This window comes from Chiloscyllium plagiosum, unplaced genomic scaffold, assembly GCF_037043375.1.
Source record: "Chiloscyllium plagiosum isolate Xiang-an unplaced genomic scaffold, Cpla_swu_hap1 HiC_scaffold_16, whole genome shotgun sequence".
Lineage (NCBI taxonomy): Eukaryota > Metazoa > Chordata > Chondrichthyes > Orectolobiformes > Hemiscylliidae > Chiloscyllium > Chiloscyllium plagiosum.
Genome location: NW_028270154.1, coordinates 55,112,683 through 55,133,123, shown reverse-complemented (window position 1 = coordinate 55,133,123; position 20,441 = coordinate 55,112,683). Strand labels below are relative to the sequence as shown.

Below are 20,441 nucleotides of genomic sequence, written 5' to 3'. Positions count from 1 at the left end.
GTCTCTCTTTGCAGGATACTGGCAGACTGGCTTGCCTGTGTAATTTAAGATAATTGTCAGGGTCAGTCTAATTAGGAAAACCTTGTGGTCTGATCCTTCAACTTCCTTATTCATCCTTTCCCACTCAAGCCCATCTCCATGAGCCTTGTTTCCACTAAACATGCTGATTACTTATTGTTTAGGTGTCAATTCTATCTTGGAATGAAGTCAGTTTAAATTAAAATCATTATAGCCTGAAGTTGTTGGGCCTTCAGAGAACCACAGTTTCTGCCATTATTTGCTTGGGACTCAGTGAAACAAACTGGGCCCACTCTTAATGACTCAGAAATGCTCTTAGTCTATTCAGAACTGGTCACATGACCCCACTTCATTCCTTTATTATACCTTAAATTTGAAACACGTTCCCAAAAGATAACAATTTTACAAAATCTGACATTTTTAGGAGCTATTTTACAATACCTGACTGAACAGTATTTATTCTTAACTGCCTTTCAGAAGGTGTCTTCATAAACCATTGCTGTTGTTGCAGTATAGGTAAAACCAGTGTTGTTAGGAGTAGAATTCTAGGATTTTGATCTAGCAACAGTGTAGGAACAATCATATAGTTCCAAGTCAGAATGGTGCAAGGCTTAGATGAAAACTTCCAGATGGTGGTGTTTCCATACTACTGCTGCCATAGAGTCATAAAGCATGGAAACAGACCCTTCAGTCCAACCAGTCCATGCCAATCATAATCTGTAACTAAACTAGTCCCAACTGCCTGCACTTGGCCCATATCCCTGCAAACCTTTCTTATTTATTCAAATCTCTTTGAAACGTTGTATCTGTACCTGCATCCACCACTTCTTCTGGAAGAATGAACTATACTGCAGAAGGAGTATTGATAAGCTTCTGCTGTACAAATTGGAGGTGGCACACTCTACAATCACTGTTTGTCAATGGTGGAAGGGAGTGAATCTTGATGGCAATGGAATGTGGTGCCAAATAGGTAGGCAGCTTCGTCCTGTATAGTGTCAAGCTCCTTCAATGTTTTTGGAGGTGCAATCATTCAGGCAAGTGGGTAGTAATCCATCACACTCCTGACTTATTGGCTTGGAAATAATGAACAGACTTTGGGGAGTAAGGATGCAAGTTACCACAGATTATCTGACCTGTCTCACGGTACCTTAAACAATTTGTGCATATGTTGTTCATAAAGTGTGATTCAGCGAAAGAGCAAGTGGAGGCAGGATTTTATTTAATTTGGGAAAATGTTTATTTTTAAATGTATGTGCTAAGAATAAAAACTAATGACCTTTGTGCATTCTGCAATTTAGAAAATGATTTATCTGTAAATATGTAATGATTTTAACACTGTAATCACAACACTTTTGAATTTTTACAACTAAATTGGAATTCAAATTACAAAAATAAATGACCTTGGCTGTATGTTTGTAATTTGTTCCTTTACAATATTCATGAAGCTGATGTGATAAACATTTTCAAAATAAATTATGCTTGTTAAGTGCGATGATATGGTACAGCAGATTTTACTCCCCCAGAGGTTGCTGTCTGAACAAATTAAAGGAACATTCCTGTTCTTTCTGGCTCCTTCCAACAATTTTGGAAGAGGATGGGTAATCCTGAAATTGGTCTTAGTTACTCCAGAGAGAAAGTGAGGGCTGCAGATGCTGGAGATCAGAGCTGAAAATGTGTTGCTGGAAAAGCGCAGCAGGTCAGGCAGAATCCAAGGAACAGGAGAATCGACGTTTCGGGCATAAGCCCTTCTTCAGGAGTTACTCCATCCTATATTAGCATAGCAAATGTGTCTAACCCTAGTTTCAGGTTGCACTAATTGATGGGGAATGTAGAATCTAGAATGGGCAGAACAATATTGGATTTTTTAACAATCCAATTGCTCACCTAAGACACAGGAGTTGCATAAACAAATTTTAAGGGCAGAAAAGTGGGAAAGGTGACTGTTTATTAGTTTTGACAAAAAATAACATTTAGATGTGCCAGTATCTATACATTAGTTATTTATTTAAAAAGCAATGTTTATAATACAATGTATACAGTAGAACTGTAATTCCAAATAAAGCTTTCAAATTTAGATCCGGCAACGAGAGACAAATCTAACTGCAAGTGTATACATATTACAAACTATCTCACTTAAATCAATGATATAAGTTACAAGTTTTTATTTCCCAATGCCTATCAAACAGCATGTACCTTTTAACAGTCTGGATTTCCATTGCTCAATGCAAAACTGAGTAAAAACAGTACCATGGTTATAACATCAGGAATGCTACACTCTCAACTAAAAAGATTTTTAGATATTTGGCATTTGCACTCAGCTTTACCTTGGGCATGGTTTATCAACTGGTTAGTGAAAGAGAGGTCGAACTATTCAGCATTGATAACAAATCTAGCAAAAAATATATGACATGACTTGCACAGAATGATTGACATTAATTTTAAGCCTGTGCAAGTCTTGAGCAGGGGTTGAGGAGAATATCTGAGCTTGTGACTTGAGGTATTTTAATTCCCAGACTTCACTTACATGGTGGGGTAAACAGCAGCCAGGAGCAGACAGGAATGTAAGTAAAGAAAACCAGATGCCAATGGCTACTACCAGGAGACAGCTTGCTAATAAGCAGTAAAGAGAGTTTAAAGGTAGACTCGCATGAAGTAAGGAGGAGAGTCTGGTCAGGAAGGCTGCCACATTCCTTGGAAGCCTAGTAGGACACTCTTGTTCTTCTTCACCCTGTAGAGCAAGGTTTTTTACTTCCCTTAGAAATTATTTTTCCTTTCTGAGTGTGACAGATATCTGCCTTCACCTGGCAGCTAAGCCACTTCAGGTTTATGATAAAACCGATTATCCCCAAGAACTATGGAATTTACTGGTACTTCAGTTACTCTCCCAAACTCTCTCACAGTCTCTTGCATGCTGAAGACTGCCAACAAACCTTCTTGAATTTGCCTGCAGCCTCACGGAGAGGTCCCTTATTCACATCCACTTTGTACCCAATCAAGGTTTGTGTATTGGGAAGGGGAATGCTGAAAACCACCACATGTCCCTTCCTTGAAACACATTTCACTGCCCAAACTTTACTGATGACCACTCACGAAGGCCCACATCAAACCATTACTCACTATACCTTGGGATTCACTGCCAATGCTAGGGATGGAACTCAGTACATTGCCAGCAGCAGGCACCGCTCCCAGTGACACTGCCTGCATTGGAGAACCACCAGAGAGCTTTTGGAGGATGGAGTTTCTGTGCTCTCTGGATCCCTCATCAGGAGGAATGTCTAACACTGGCCTGTTCAAAATCTACCATCACTTAATCTACCCCTGAGAATTAATACACCTGTCCATAACTGCTAGTACCACTGTCACGTGAATAAAATCCAGGGGGTTAGAGCAAATAGATTAACTTATTTTTCCAAAGCTAATGTGAAATACTATTTGAAGAATTACTTATCAAGAGGACTTGATCAGATTTCCCAGTAGCTGCATCTTCCAAATTTTTGAGTAGATTGGAGGATACATGTAATACTTCATCAGTGCCTCCAAACAAGCCTTCCAGGTCCAAATCTGGCACCTAATCAAGAAAAACAAAATGTGACTTTGAAAATGTTTTGCATTTTAAGCTGCATCCAGCCATGACCAGTGGTTTGGGGGTGGGGTTGAGTGTGTTTTTTTCATTGTAAGGAGGCCAAAAGAAACAGTGAATCCTGGAAATCTGAAATAAAATGGCAAACCCTGGAATTATGCATGTCAGCACCGAGTAAGTAAAAATGAGCTAATACTTCTAGTGGAATGCTCGCTCAAAATTCCTGCATTCTATTACAGTTTGAGTGGATTGTCCCATCCAAAATATTTAGCTGTTTTCCTCCTTTGGATATTGACAGTACATTTTTCATGTTTTCTGTTTTTTAGGAATTCGACCAAAGTTTTTCAGATTGAAACTTCTTGTTAGCAGAAGTTGTGACTAGGGCTGACTGTTTGGTGGTAATCATAACAGAAATATGGTAATGGGGCTAGTTTGAATATGTAGTTGATGTGAGCAAGATTTCAATAAGGACAGGGCAGCATGATCTGTAACTGTGACAGGGATCCCAGCACTAAAATCAGTCGCTCACGTCCTACAGGTTTTGGGCTTTAGGTCTCTTTTACACGAGGCTGGCACATGACTGAAGAAAGTTTCATGGCCAATCACATCTTGAAATTCACATTAGTAATATTTCCTTGCATAAATGATAGATTATCACAAAGCCATGACTAAAAGCATGCATAAAATAGGAAGAAACAATAAGTAGGTTACATCGCATGAGGAGACAGTCTGTGCTTTACACAACAAAGGTTGATGGAGTAATCAGAACTGTTGCAATATATTAAATATGTCATACATTCAATGATTTAACTCATATTTCAGAGGCTCATGTAGCTATCTCATCCACTCTCACAGCCAGAGTACTTTGTTTGAAGCTGACAACAATATTAGGCCAGAAACATGTTGCATTCTTGGGCAGGAGTCTGCCTTCAGAAGCAGCTGAACACTTTCATCAATCCTAAACATCAGAAGGAACGTTTGGACCTAGTCGTAGGCTGTCACCTTCCTGGGCATTGGAGGTTACTACCACAGAGGTCAGCTAATAACTGACAGTGAGTATCAGATGGAGATGGTGAGGTGAGAATAATATACAGTACATGGAAATGACTAATATTGTTTGAACTAGAGTTCCATTTTAATGGAATACAATATCAGACCACATTAGTACAAGTTATTTTTTGATATTACTATTTTTACTTTCCATCAAGATGGGTCCAATTTAAAAGTAGCCATCTAGATTCACGCTCCAGTTCATCAGAGGGAAGAATATAGACTTGGCACCCAAGGTAGGGCTCCTTTAGACTTCACTGATTGACGTACTGTGTGAGAGAGGGACAAGGTACTGCTTCAGGTGGGTGATAGGAGAAAGCAATAACCAAACAGAGTAGAAGATGGCAGAATTCGTAAGCAGCAGGAGTGTCTTGTAGAGAAACTGAGTGGAGTACTGCAAGAGATAAAATAACCTTCAGCACTCAGCTTTACAGAGGTTCCTGCTACAATAGGTAAATTCTCAAACTTCTTCTTATATTTTCTATAGAATTCATGGTGGAGGATGAACACAGGAGTACAGCTACATAACTGGGGGCTTCTCAGTCATCCGAAACAGAGGACTCAATATCATTATATCATACTAGTGCACCTTTTGTTAACCCTGTTTTACCCACATTATTTGGTCCTTATGCAGAATTAGAAAGGGTGATTTTCGAAACTTGACAGAGCATGGCACTGAGCTTCAGGAGAAGGTGACAGAGGCAAAGGCAGTTATGAACAGTCTTCTTCCCACGATGGCGGACAGAGACAGCTAGACTAAGCATACAGCTGCAGGGCCTCTGTGAGTCTCAGCAAAGGAACTTTAATTTGTTTAAGCAGCAAGAAATATTGGCCTGCCTGTTGTTGTTACCCCAAAACAATGCACGGTCATGAACTGAGGATGGACAAGTCCATACCACTCATGTATACCACCATGGCTCAGGGTTTTGAATGAATGCATGAGTTCCTCCACTGACAGAATGGCCATCCTCATTGAGGAGTGTATGCAGCAGTGTTTGCTGAATGCCATGGTCTGCAGCATTGATCAGTCAATGATGCAAAAAGGCATGGAATGGTTATCAACTGCACCCAGGCAACAGTTCCCTTCAGCAATCCGGATGGCCAGCAAACAATTGAGGTAGCCACTGAAGTGAAAGTGTCTGCTCCCTCATAGATATGATCATTTTTATTAGTCTCCTTGGACTTGTTGTAGCAAGGCCCAGTGACAATGACTGAGTTATGCTAGCCATTGGAGATGCACAATTGACATGTACGTGACCATGATAACCTACAAAGGCACAACAGCCACAAGAGGAAAATGAACAGACTGCCTCCACTTCAGCTGGAGTTCAAGTGGACCACCACAAAGAAGTGGGTGACAGTTTCTTTATTTAGGGGATGTGGGTGTGGCTGACTGGGTGAGCATTTCCTGCCCGTCTGTAGCTGCCCTTGAGAAAGTGGCGGTGAGCTCCATTCTTGAATCCCTAAATTCCATATAGGCACACCCATAGTGTTGTTAGAGAGGTGAGTTCAGGATTTTGACTAGTGACACTGCAGCAGCTGTGATGTATTTCCAAGTCAGTGTGACTTACAACAGTACAGCACAGGATGTTGTGCCGTCCTTTTATCCTCCTCTAACATCAAACTAACCTATGTACCCTTCATTTTACTATCATCCATGTGCCTATCCAAGAATCACTTAAATGTCCCTAACATATCTGACTCTACTACCACTGCTGGCAGTGCATTCCACGCACCCACCACTCTTTGTGTAAAGAACTGACCTCTAACATTTCCCCTAAGCCTTCCTCCAATCACCTTAAGATTATGTCCCCTCATGATAGCCATTTCCGCCCTGGGAAAAAGTCTCTAGCTATCCACTCTATCTATGCCTCCCATCATCTTGTACACTTCTATCAAGTCACCTCTCATTCTTCTTCGCTCCAATGAGAAAAGCCCTAGCTCCCTCAACATATCTTCATAAGACATGCCCTCTAGTCCAGGTAGCATCCTAGTAAATCTCCTTTGCACCCTCTCTAAAGCTTCCCCACATCTTTCCTATAATGAGGCGACAGAACTGAAGACAATATTCCAAGTGCAGTCTAAACAGGGCTTCAGAGAGCTGCAGCATAACCTTGCGACTCTTCAACTCAATCCCCCTGCTAATGAAAGGGAACACACCATGGGCATTCTTAACAACTCTCTCAACTTGGGTGGCAACTTTGAGGGATCTACGGCAAGGCCCCGAAGTTCCCTCTGTTCCTCCACACTGCCAAGAATCCTGTCTTTAACCCTGTAACCTGCATTCAAATTCGACCTTCCAAAATGAATACTTCACACTTTTCCAGGTTGAACTCCATCTGCCAATTCTCAGCCCATCTCTGCATCCTGTCAATGTTCTGTTGCAACCTACAATAGCCCTCCAAAGTATCCACAACTCAACCAATCTTCCTGCAAACTTACTAACCCACCTTTCCACTTCCTCATCCAAGTCATTTACAAAATTCATGAAGAGCAAAAGTCCCAGAACAGATCCCTGCAGAACACCACTGGCTACTGAGCTCCAAGCTGAATACTTTCCATCTATTACCACCCTCTGCCTTCTATGGGCCAGCCAATTCTGTATCCAGATAGCCAAATCTTCCTGTATCCCATGTCTCCTTACTTTCTGAATGAGTCCATCATGGGGAACCTTTTCAACCAACCTTGCTGAAATCTGTGTATACCACATCCACTGCTCTAGCTGCATCAATGTGTTTTGTGACATCCTCAAAAAATTCAATAAGGTTTGTGAGGCATCACCTGCCCCTCACAAAGCCATGCTAACTATCTCTAATCAAATTATGCTTTTCCAAATAATCATAAATCCTGTCTCTCAGAATCCTCTCCAATAATTTGCCCACCACTGACGTAGGAATGACACGCATGTAATTCCCAGAGTTATCTCAATTCCCTTTCTTTAACAAGGAATAACATTTGCCACCCTCTAATATCATTTGATATTACTCCAATGGACAGTGATGACACAAAAATCATCACCAAAGGCACGAAACTCTCTTCCTTAACATCCCATGGTAACCTTGGGTATATCTTGGTAAGGTCCTGGAGAGTGTTGCTGATCAAAAAGCCTTTGGAGTGCAGGTTCATAGTTCCTTGAAAGTGGATTCGTAGGTAGATAGGATAGTTATGAAGGTTTTGGTATCCTTTCTTTTATTGGTCAGAGAATTGAGTACAGGAGTTGGGATTAGTATCTCCCCTATTTTCTGCGGCTCCACACAAAGGCCGCTTTGCTGATCTTTGAGAGGCCCTATTCTCTCCCTAGTTACCTTTTGTCCTTAATGTATTTGTAAAAACTCTTTGGATTCTCCTTAATTCTATTTGCCAAAGCTATCTCATGTTCCCCTTTTTGCCCTCCTGATTTCCCTCTTAGGTATACTCCTACTGCCTTTATACTTTTCTAAGTATTCACTTGATCTATCCTGTCTATACCTGACATATGCTTCCTTCTTTTTCTTAAACAACCTCAATTTCTTTAGTCATCCAGCACTCCCTATGCCTACCAGCCTTTCCTTTCACCCTAACAGGATTCTTGTTATCTCATTCCTGAAGACTTCCCATTTTCCAGCTGTCCCTTTACCTGCGAACATCTGCCCCCAATCAGCTTTTGAAAGTTCTTGCCTAATACCGTCAAAATTAGCCTTTCTACAATTTAGAACTTCAACTTTTAGATCTGGTCTATCTTTTTCCATCACTATTTTAAATCTAAAAGAATTATGATCGTTGGCCCCAAAGTGCTCACCCACTGACACCTCAGTCACCTGCCCTGCCTTATTTCCCAAGAGTAAGTCAAGTTTTGCACCTTCTCTCGTAGGAACATCCACGTACTGAAGCAGAAAAATCTTTTGTACACACTTAACAAATTCCTCTCCATCATTCTTCTTACAGATAGCTGAGATTGCTTGAGGCAGGAATCCTTCCTGGACACACCTAACAAAATTTGCTCCACCCAAACTATTTGCATAAGGAGGTTCCAATCAATATTAGGGAAGTTGAAGTTACCCATGGCGACAACCCTGTTACTTCTGCGCCTTTCCAAAATCTGCTTCCCAATTTGCTTCTCCATGTCTCTGTTGCTATTGGGTGGGGGGGGGGGGGGGGGGGGGGGGGGGTTCTATAGAAAACTCACAAGAAAGTGATTGCTCCTTCCCTGTTTTTGACTTCCACCCATACTGACCCAGTGACTTCCCTTTCTGCAGCTATTGCACTATCCTTGATTAGCAATGTGACTCCCCACCTCTTTTACCTCCCTCCCTATTCCTTTTGAAACATCTAAACTCTGGAATATCCAACAACCATTCCAGCCCCTGTGATATTCAAGTCTCCGTAATGGTCACCACATCGTAGCTTCAAGTACTGACCCATTCTCTAAGTTCATCACACTTATTCCTGACATTTCTTGCATTAAAATAGACACACTTCAACCCATCACACTGATTGTAACTTTGCCCTATCAACTGTCTATCCCTCCTCACAGACTCTCTTCACGTTGCGTCTGTCTCTTCACCAGCTACCCCATCCTCTGATCCATAGATCTGGTTCCCATGCCCTTGCCAAACTAGTTTAAATCCTCCTGAAAGGCTCCAGCAAACCTCCTGCACAGGATATTTGTAACTCTCCAGTTCAGGTTTCTCCTTCCCCAGAGAGTATCCTAATGATCCACATATCTGAAGCCCTCCCTCCTTCAACAGCTCTGCAGCTACATGTTCAGCGACGCTTGCTGTTCCTCACCTCACTAGCCTGTAGTACCGGTAGCAATCAAGAGATTACTACTCTGCTCGCCCTGCCTTTTAGCTTCCAACTTAACTCCCTATATTCACTTTTCAGGTCCTCATCCCTTTTCATAGCTATGTCATTGGTATCGACATGAACCATGACTTCTGGCTACTCACCCTCCCCCTTAAAAATCCCTGACCTTGGCACCCAGGAGGCAACATACCATCCGGGAATCTCATTCGTGACCAGGGAATCTCCTGTCTATTCCTCTAACCATTGAATCTCCTATCACTATCACTCTGCTGTGGCTTTCCCCTGGTAGGTCAAACCCGCCCCCGCCCCCAACAGTATCCAAAGCGGTACACTTGTTGGGGGACTTGTCAGGGAACTTGCAGCTGGTGCTGTTCCCATGGATTTTGCCCTTGTCTATCTGGGTAGCACAGTGGCCTTAGTGGTTAACACTACTGCCTCACAACACCAGGAATCTGGGTTCAATTCCAGCCTTGGGTGACTGTGCGGAGTTTGCACAAGGTCCCTGTGTCTGCATGGGTTTCTCCTGGGGTTCCTCAGTCCAAAGATGTGCAGGTTAGGTGGAATGGACTTGCTCAATTGCCCATATTGTCCAGGGATATGCTGGCTAGGTGAATTAGGCATTGTAAATAAGGGGCTACAGGTATTAAATAGGTGGCTGGGTTTAGGTGGGATGCTCTTCAGAGGGTTGGTGAGAACTCGATGGGCTGAATGGCCTCTTTCCAGACTGTGGGGATTCTAGATAGCAGTGACCACAGGTTTGGACTGTGATGTGTAAGGAGCCTTAGTGAATTTCTGCAGTGTATTTTATACATTGTTCATAGCAGCATTGGGTACATCAATGATGGAAGGAGTTCATATTTGTGGATGTGGTGCCAAGCAAGCGAACTGTTTTGTTCTCAATTGTGTCAAGTTGGAACTGCACTCATCCAGACAAGTGGAGAACATTCCATCACACTCCTGACTTGTAAATGATGGACAGGTCCTGGGCAGTCAGGAGGTGAGTCATTCACTTCATAACTCCTTGCATCTGACCTGCTCTTGCTGCCTTGGTATTTACAATGGCTAGTCCATTCAGTTTCTAGTCAATGGTAATCCCAAACTGCTGACAAAGGGGTTTTCAGGAATGGTACTGCCATTGAATTCAAGAAGCAATGGTTAGATTGGCTCTTGTTAGAGAGAGAGTCAATGCTTGGCACTTGTCCAGGACTTGTTGCATGTGGCATTGACTATTTCATTATCTGAAGAATGACAAATGATACTGAATACCGTGTAGTTATCAGTGAAGGTCCCACCTCAGACCTCATGATTGAGGGAAAGTCATTTATGAAGCCACTGAAGATGGTGAGGTCTGGAACACTATCCTGAGGAACTCTTGCAGAGATGTCCTGGAGCTGAAGTAACTACCCTCCAAAAACCACAACTGCCTTCCTATACGTCTGGTGGAATTCAACCAATGAAGATATTTCCCTTCAATTTCCATTGACTTTAGTTTTGTTAGGGGTTCTTGATTCAGCCTTGAGATTCAGGGCAATCACTCTTTATGCCCTTTTCTCAGTCTTGAAAACTAATCTCAATATGGCGGCGCCAGAATGGTAAGGAGCTTTAGGGCTCTGGAACCTATATGCTCCACCCTTCTTTCTCTATCTCCTTTTTCATTGTTTTCCTTCTCTTTTCTTACATCTTCTGAGGTTATGGGAAGCTGCGGAATTGTCGTTGGTTCATCGGCAGCAACAGTGGCGGGATCGAGGATTCTTGGATTTGGTGTGCATGGAGCCTGAACTTGGGAACTCAGTGGGCCACGAGCTGTAATGGAGCTTGGTGCCTAGAGTGGACTGGAGGTGAGGTCCTGGTGTGGACTGGAAGATGTCCCGGCCCAGACTGCAGACAAGGCCCATGCAGTGTGCTTGAAGGACTGCAATGCTGAACGTTTTATTTCTTTATATTTCTAACTTATTCTGAATATTTTGTACCGAGGGATCTTGTACTTAAGAGTGTGCGAAGGATTATAAAGCTGGACTTTTTATTTCTAATTTATTCCTGAGATCCTGTACCTAGGTACTTTTGTACCTAAGATGGCATCGTAAGTTGCAACTTTGTAAACTTTTCAATGCACTCACGTGACCATATGTAACAATAAGGTGAAAGTGAGGACTGCAGATGCTGGAGGTCAGAGTCGAGTGTGGTGCTGGAAAAGGACAGCAGGCCAGGCAGCATCCGAGGAGCAGGAGAATCAATGTTTCGGGCAAAAGCCCTTCATCAGGAAGAGGCTGGGAGCCTCAGGGGTGAAGAGATAAATGGGAGAGAGATGAGGCTGGGGTGAAGATAGCTGAGAGTGCAATAGGTGGATGGAGGTGGGGGTAATTGTGATAGGTCAGAGAGGAGGGTAGAGCGGATAGATGAGAAGGAAGGTGACAGGTGGGACAGATCATCAGGGCGGTGCTGAGCTGGAAGGTTGGAAATGGGGTAAGGTGGGGGGAGGGGAAATGAGGAAACTAGTGAAATCCACGTTAATGCCATGAGGTTGGAGGCTCTCGAGGCAGAAGATGAGGCGTTCTTCCTCCAGGCGTCGGGTGGTTAGGGAGTGGTGATGGAGGAGGCCCATGACCAGCATGTCCATGGCAGAGCAGGATGGGGAGTTGAAGTGTTCGGCCAGGGGGTGGTGGGGTTGGTTGGTGCAGGTGTTCTCTGAAGCGCTCTGCGAGTAGGCATCCTGGCTCCCCAATGTAGAGGAGACCGCATCGGGAGCAACGGATACAGTGAATGACATGTGTGGAAGTGCAGGTGAAACTTTGATGGGCATGGAAGGCTCTTTGGGGCCTTGGACGGAGTTGATGGGCGGGGCGGGGAGCTGTGAGCGCAGGTTTTGCAATTCCTGTGGTGGCAGGGGAAGGTGCCGGGAGGGGAGGGTGGGCTGCTTGGGGGGGGCATGGATCTGAGGAGGTAGTCGCTGAGGGAACGGTCTTTAAGGAAGGTGGATAGAGGTGACGAGGAAAATATATCTCTGGTGGTGGGGTCTGTTTGTCGGTGGCGGAAATGGCAGAGATGATGCAATGGATACGGAGGTTGGTGGAGTGGAAGGTGAGGACCAGGGGGTTCTGTCCTTGTTGTGGTTGGAGGGGTAGGGTTCGAGGGTCGAGGAGAGAGAAGTGGATGAGATGTGCTGGAGGGCATCATCAACCATGTGGGATGGGATATTGCAGTCTTTAAAGAAGGAGGCCATCTGATGTGCTCTGTAGTAGAACTGGTCCTCCTGGGAGTAGACGCGGCAGAGGCGGAAGAATTGGGAAGAAAGGATAGCATTTTTACAGGAGGCAGGGTAGGAGGAGACGTAATCCAGGTAGCTGTGGGAGTCGGTTGGTTTGTAGAAAATGTCAATGTTGAGTCGGTCATCACTGATAGAGATGGAGAGGTCCAGGAAAGGGAGGGAGGGGTCAGAGATGATCCAGGTGGAATGTGTTGATGAAGTTGATCAACAGTTCAACTTCCTCATGGGAGCACGAGGCGGTGCTGATGCGGACGAAAAGGTGGTGAGTGATGCCGATGTAACTGCAGAAGATAGACTGTTCCCATAGCCAACAAAGAGACAGGTATAGCTGGGGTCCATGCGGGTGCCCATGTCTACCCCTTTCGTCTGGAGGAAGTGGGAGGATTCGAAGGAGAAATTATTGAGGGTGAGGACCAGTTCAGCCAAACGAATTAGAGTGTCAGTGGGTGTTGGTGGGACATTGGGACAGGAAGAAACGGAGGGCTTGAGGCCCTGGTCATGGCAGATAGAGGTGTATAGGGACTGGACATCCATGGTGAAGATGAGGTACTGGGGCCCAGGGAAACAAAAGTCTTGGAGGAGGTGGAGGGCCTGGATGGTTTCCCGAACATATGTGGGAAGTTCCTGAGCCGAGGAGGGGGAGTTGGACAAAATCAAGGTATGTGGAGATGAATTCGGTGGGGCAGGAGCAGGCTGAGACAATGGGTCGGCCGGGGTAATCTGGCTTGTGCATCTTGGGTAGAAGGTAGAACTGGGCGGTGCGGGGCTCCTAAACTATGGATTTGGAAGTTGTGGGTGGGAGCTCCCCTGAGGTGATGAAGGTTTGTATGGTCTGGGAGATGATGGCTTGGTGATGGGAGGTAAGGTCGTGGTTGAGGGGTCAGTAGGAGGAGTTGTCTTCAAGTTGGTGCCTGGCTTCAGCGGTGTAGAGTCAGTGTGCCAAACTACCACTGCACCTCCCTTGTCCCCTGGTTTGATGGTGAGGTTGGGGTTGGAGCAGAGGGAGTGGAGGTCTATGCATTGTGAGGATGAGAGATTGGAGTGGGTGGGGGGTCGACAGATTGAGGCAGTCAATGTCATGGCTGCAGTTGGAAATAAAGAGATCAAGGGCAGGTAACAGACTGGCACAGGGTGCCCAGGTGGATGAGGTGTGTTGGAGATGGAGGAAGGTGTCCTTGGTGCGAGACTTGATGGAAAAAATAACCTTAGAGGCGGAGACAGTGGAAAAAGTGTTCGATGTCACAACGCCTGTTGAATTCATTGATCCAGGAGCGGAGGGATGAAGGTAAGGCCTTTGCTGAGGACTGATCGTTCATCCTCAGTGAGGGGGAGGTCTGTGCGAATGGTGAAAACTTGGCAGGGCTGGGAGCTTGGACCTGGTATAGGCTGGGAGTAGGGATGGGGGTGGAGACTGTAACTGAAGTGGGCGCAGGAGTGGAGGGACCAGGGGTGAAGTCATTTACAGAATGACGCTAACCCTGGGCGTTGGAGAGGGGGGCGGAGATGGTGACTGTGGCATCCGCGGGGGGGGGCATGTTGGCAGTGTTCAGATGTGTGGCATCAGGGGGGCGCAGAAATGATTGCAATGACAGCAGCTGCGGGGTGGCAGTGGGAAAACATGTAGCATAGATGATGCCGTAGGGGGCAGAAGTGGCTGCGGCAGTGTCCACAAAGCGAACGGAAGTGGCGGAACATGTGGCGTAGCTGATGTCAGAGGGGGCGGAAGTGGCTGCAGCAACAGAGGGGGCGGAAGTGTTGTTCTGGTTGGGCCTTGCATTGGTCTCAGCGTCAGTGGATCTCGTAGCGGGAGTGGGTGGACAATAAACATAATGCTCTTCTATTCTTATCTCATCTCTGGAATTCTGCTCTCAATTCATGTTTGACCCAACGCTGTGATGAGGTCAGGAACAAAGTGACCCTGATGGCACCCAAACTGTCTTGGTGACCAAGTTATTGCTGCTGATAGGTTCCTCCTATCACTTTACTGATGGTTGAGAGTAGACTGCTAGAGTGGTAATTGGTCAGGTTGGATGTGTCTTTCTTTTTCTGGACAGGATATGTGGGCAATTTCCCACATAGTCAGTTCGATTTCAGTGTTGTAGCTGGATGGGATGCATTACGTTCTGGTGCACATGTCTTCAGCACTATTGCCAGAATGTTGCCTGGACCATTATCCCTTGCAGTATCTAGTGCTTCTAGCTGTTTCTTGATATCAGATGTAATGCACTCTTCACCAAACTAGGGTTGAAACCCTAGTTTCTGTGTGGCATTTCATGTTACATTTCAATACATTTTTTGTGGCTGTTCATGGCTCATCGTGCCTCATAGTTGCCCAGTCTTCAGTTGCCATATCTGTTTCAAGTCTATTCTATTAAGCACAGTGATAGTGTCACACAATATGATGGAAGGTGCTCTCAATATGAAGACGGGAGTTAATCTACACAAGATCTATATAGTGGCCACTTTTCACAATATTGTCAAGGCCAGGTGCATCTGCGGTGGGCAAACTGCTGAAGATGAGGTCAAGTATATTTTTTCTTCTTGTTGTTTCTCTCAAGACATCATAAATCCAGTCTAGTAGTAATGTCTTTTGGGACTTACAAGCTCATTTCGGTGATGGACATTTTGGTGATGGACATTGAAGTCTCCTATTCAAAGTACATTCTGTGCCCTTACCACTGTCAGTATTTCCTCCAAAAGATGTTCAATATGGAGGAAAATTGATTTATTAATCATAGGGGGCACAGAATGTGGTAGTCAGCAGAAGCTTTCCTTGATAATATTTGACTGGGGGGATGCCATGAAATTTCAAGCTGCTAAAGAATGAAGAAGTCACAGCAGTCGTTAGGATAGTGGATGCACACATGAATAAAACTCATGTTGTGGTCACAGATCAGCTGAGTGTTTAAGGAGTGGATGTCCTACCTGTTAGTGAGACTCCTTGGCTGTTTATTGAATGCAAGTGATGATGCCCAGCACCAATGGACATCCAGTGCTGGAGACAAACTGTGCACCTATGAGACCCCAACTATTTGAAATTAGAAGTACTTTTCAGCTCTCAGAAGGAAGGCATTGTTTCTGCAACTAGAAATATTGCTGCTTACAGATGTTCTCAGTGTCCGCTGGCACAATTTGGAAGGAAACTAGAGGTGACAAAGTTGAAGGCCATCATGAACTTCATAGTTGCTGGCAAGGCATGGTGAGGCAGTACTGAGAGGTTTAAGATTCTTCCTTATTAAGAATACAAACCTCAATAACCATATTCCTAGATAGGTATGGTATGGTATACCACAGCACTGATTCACTGACATGTTCAGAGGCTTTTCCTTTGGTGGTACTTTCAATTTTTGAGGGCATGGCCTCCACCGCCTTTTCCCAAAACCTTTTCTGCCCTCATCATGTTGAAGTCTCTACATCTGTTCTGAAGAACGTTGATCTTCCTCAACACACATCCATTTTCTTAAAGTATCTTAGTTCCACCTCCAGGTTGCCTTAGTTTTGCTCACAATGTTTACTGGATTGATGTTCAGATATGCGCCACTATCCTAGAAGAGTCACCTTTTCTACTGCCTAGCACACACAGACCACACACACTAATTTTCCTCTTACTGTTCACCCATTTACAGACTCACATAATTGCATGGTGGCCATGATTTGCTCCCTGATGTGTTTGCCACATCCTTCCACCTATGCAGTTACCAGTTCCATCCTGAAGCCTGAATATCCCCATCATATCCCAAACTGGCCCTTACTGAGCTGACAAGGGTATTAAAACATCAGAATATATAAAAGGAACAACAGTAGTTGTGACAGCCCCTTAAAGCTCCTCATCCATATAGAGCAATTCTGATTGACCCTTTGCTCGACTGCATTTACATGCTGCACCCTTATTTCTCAATTCCCTGCGTGACCAAAAATCTGCCTTAAATACATTCAAAAATGAAACATCCAAAACCCTCTAGGCTAGAAGATTCCAAAGATTCATGCATGCAGACAGTTATCATTGTCCTATATACAAATGATCAACTCTTTATCCCACAAGGGTGTTCCAATGCTCTAAACCCTGGCTGGGTTAACAAGATTCATTGGCAATAATCCAAATCAGAAAGAATTCTGGGCACTTTGCAGCCTAATCACTAGCAGTCAGAATGGCAGGAGTGTAAATTCTACACTCATTCCCCATAGGGCTCTAAAGATTCTGCCCCATGTGTTTGAAAAGGTATGTTTGGTGCTAAGGTGGGTGAGGCTCATGGCAAGCGTATTGATCTCTATCAAAATAACTTGCCTATTTGGTGCTTCCATGGTACAAATATTTTGTACATTCAATCTTGCTGATTAAGCCTGTTGAAGAAATTGTTAGCTTTATGTAAGATTCTTTGTCACTTAGCTAGGTAACCTTCTACCTTTGACTGCTATTACGTTCTCTCTCCTAACCAAGCTATGGCCATAGAACATTGTACGGAACAAAGGAAACTATTAAAATCTTTGGCATCAAGCTCCACTGTGACACAGCACACAGTCAGTTCAGCTGAGATCCAAATGAAATTATGTGCCATGTTATTCTTCTTTTCAGATCATATCTTTTTGTTTAATGTAATGTTTCTGACTCTCTACCATCAATCCCAATGTATCCTCCACACTCACAAGTAACCATTGGTGTAGTTGATGGCACTATGGAAAGTTATAGGGAAAAAAACATGTTGGCAAATGTCAAGGTGTTGGAGATTTACAAAGATAAATCACTTTTTATCATTGCAGATTAACTGCACATTATGTTTATGAATAGAATGGCACTATGGGCTCGGATTAAATTGACTACATAGATACAATCAATAATGTGCTACACTCTGCTGAATTCAGGAAAGTATTGTTTGCTCCAATGCATCAGAATAAAACTAATGAAGTTACTGATGTTGCAAGATACATTGGAAATGGAAAATGTAACCTAGTTTTCACAAGGTAACTTGAAATAAAAACAACATACAAACTCAAAGCTGATGATTTCTTCACAACCATTGACAGCTATTTCTGTAAATGATTCCCAATTCTTGGCTGCATGAGGGCACATGATTTTTTTAATCATAGGTTTTGCATATCTAGGAACATATTCTTGTACAACAGCTTGCACCTGTACAAACAGGCAACATAAGATTGGATCCAAATGGAGTATTCAGGTGAAAGTGCATTGTTTTGGCAACCTACCTGTGATCTTTCTCCAGAAAAAGATGGAGAAAAATCTTAATTGGAAATGCCACAGTTTTCCTCAAAATGGAATCCAAAGATTACTCGACTGAGAAACAAGTACTGTTGGCAGATCCAATACAGCTTCAAGAAGTAATTAGTAAAAGATAATTTTATAAAGGAGTGTAGAGGTACAAAGCTTTCATTGAATATCAAAAGAAAAATCCTAATATATTTGCCATAAAACTTGTTAAAATGCACTCCTAAAGTATAAGAATTCTAAACATGATAGGCTTTCAGAAATCATCTGTTAATGCTTCAGCAAGTGTTATTACTGTCCTTTCTTCTACAGTAGCAATATAATAAAGAAACATTATACTGCAAACAATGGCATAAAACAGCCATCTGCCATTCTCCCATCAGAAGTCATCTGAACTAGAGAGACCTCATATAACGTTACTGACCCTAACAAACCATATGTCAGTGATGTGTAAAATATGCACTGAAAATGGGTCATGTGAGAGATTTCCCACTGTTACTTGGAATTAACCAGCTCAATAAATTGCCAATGCATCAGTTGTTTGGCATGGATGTTGACTATAGCAAAACTGTTCAATCAATGGGAGCTCATTAGAAAAAATGATATAAAAATTCCAACTTGGAAAGAAGCTATTTGACCTGAAAAATTTACATTGGTAGAATCTGAACATGATTGAATTTTTGTTTTAGGGAGCTAGCAAGGAGGGTGGTGAGGGTAGCCTGTCGGATGTGGTCTAATTTACATGGACGATTTGGATGCGAGCATGGGAGGTGAGGTTGGTGGGTTTGCATATGACACTAGGATTAGAGGTGTAGTGGACAGCGAAGAGGGTTACCTCGGATTGCAGCGGGATCTTGACCGGGTGGGCCGGCGGACTGGGAGGTGGCTGGTGGAGTATAGTTCACATGGATGTGGGGTGCTGCATTTTGGGAAGGCAAACCTTGGGGTGACTTGTACACCTGGTGGTGGGATCCTGGAGAGTGTTGCTGAACAAAGAGACCTTGGAGTGCAGGTTCAGGGTTCCTTGAGGGTGGAGTCGCTGGTGGATAGGATGGTGAGGAAGGCGTTTGGTATGCTTTTGTTTATTGGTCAGAGTATTGAGTGCGGGAGTTGGTGGGGTCATGTTGTGGCTGTGCCATTAGTTGGAATATTGCGTGCAATTCTGGTCCCCATCCTGTCGGAAAGATGTTGTGAAACTTGAAAGGGTTCAGAAAAGATTTACAAAGATGTTGCCAGGGTTGGAGGATTTGAGCGACAGGGAGAGGCTGAACAGACCGGGGCTGGTTTCCTTGGAGCGTCGGAGGCTGCGGTGCGACCTTATAGAGGTTTACAAAATTATGAAGGGCATGTATAGGGTAAATAGACAAAGTCTTTTCCCTGGGATCGGGGAGTCCTGAACTAGAGGGCATAGGTTTAGGGTGAGAGGGGAAAGACATAAAAGAGACCTAAGGAGCAACTTTTTCACACAGAGGGTAGTACGTGTATGGAATGAGCTGCCAGAGGAAGTGGTGGAGGCTGGTACAATTGCAACATTTAAGAAGCATTTGGATGGGTAAATGAATGGGAAGGGTTTGGAGGGATATGGGCCAGGTGCTGGCAGATGGTACTAGATTGGTTTGGGATATCTGATCGGCATGGACGGGTTGGACCGAAGGGTCTGTTTCGTGCTGCACATCTCTATGACTCTATGGCTCTAAACCAATCAATTTTTTTCCATTACAGGGCAGCAATGGCCTAGTGGTACTACTGCTAAACTATTAATTCACTGGTCCATAGTTCCCTGGCTTGTCCTTACCACCCTTTTTAAACAATAGCACCATGTTAGCCAACCTCCAGTCTTTCGGCATCTCACCTGTGACTATCGATGATACAAATATCTCAGCAAGAGGCCCAGCAATCACATTCCTAGCTTTCCACAGAGTTCTCAGGTACACCTGATCACGTCCTTGGGATTTATCCACCTTTATGCATTTCAAGACATCCAGCACTTCATCCTCTGTAATATGGACATTTTTCAAGATGTCACCATCTATTTCCCTACATTCTATATCTCATGGTGCACCAGCTATGCTTGTTGTAAATATAGGCTTTGTTGCATTTTGCAAAAAAATTATGCTGATTTCCAGATGAGTTAATTGTTTTCTATACTGCTTCTAACACAATTATGTAATGTCTTCCACAGTAAAAACTGATGCAAAATACTCGTTTAGTATCTCCCCCATTGTATGTGGCTCCACACAAAGGCCGCCTTGCTGATTTTTGAGGGGCCCTATTCTCTCCCTCGTTATCCTTTTGTCCTTAATGTATTTGTAAAAACCCTTTGGATTCTCCTTAACTCTATTTGCCAAAGCTATCTCATGTCCCCTTTTTGCCCTCCTGATTTCTCTCTTAAGTATACTTCTACTGCCTTTATACCCTTCTAAGGATTCATTCAATCTATCCTGTCTATACCTGACATATGCTTCCTTTTTTTCCTTAACCAAACCCTCAATTTCTTTAGTCACCCAGCATTCCCTATACCT

At 43.8% G+C, this 20,441-nt stretch overlaps 1 protein-coding gene across 15 annotated transcripts in view; it reads right to left on the bottom strand.

Annotated features, from left to right (window-relative positions):
* The window catches only part of arhgef37 (Rho guanine nucleotide exchange factor 37), a 236,463-nt gene that overhangs the window by 85,836 nt on the left and 130,186 nt on the right, over positions 1-20,441 (bottom strand). For 13 of the 15 annotated variants that reach the window (XM_087995405.1, XM_087995412.1, XM_087995410.1 and 10 more), the window contains one exon: positions 3,463-3,586. The exons of the other annotated variants lie outside the window; for them this stretch is intronic. In XM_087995405.1, the coding sequence (XP_087851531.1) occupies positions 3,463-3,586 (124 nt within the window). The remainder of the gene's footprint in view (positions 1-3,462; positions 3,587-20,441) is intronic. 15 annotated transcript variants of the gene reach the window in all.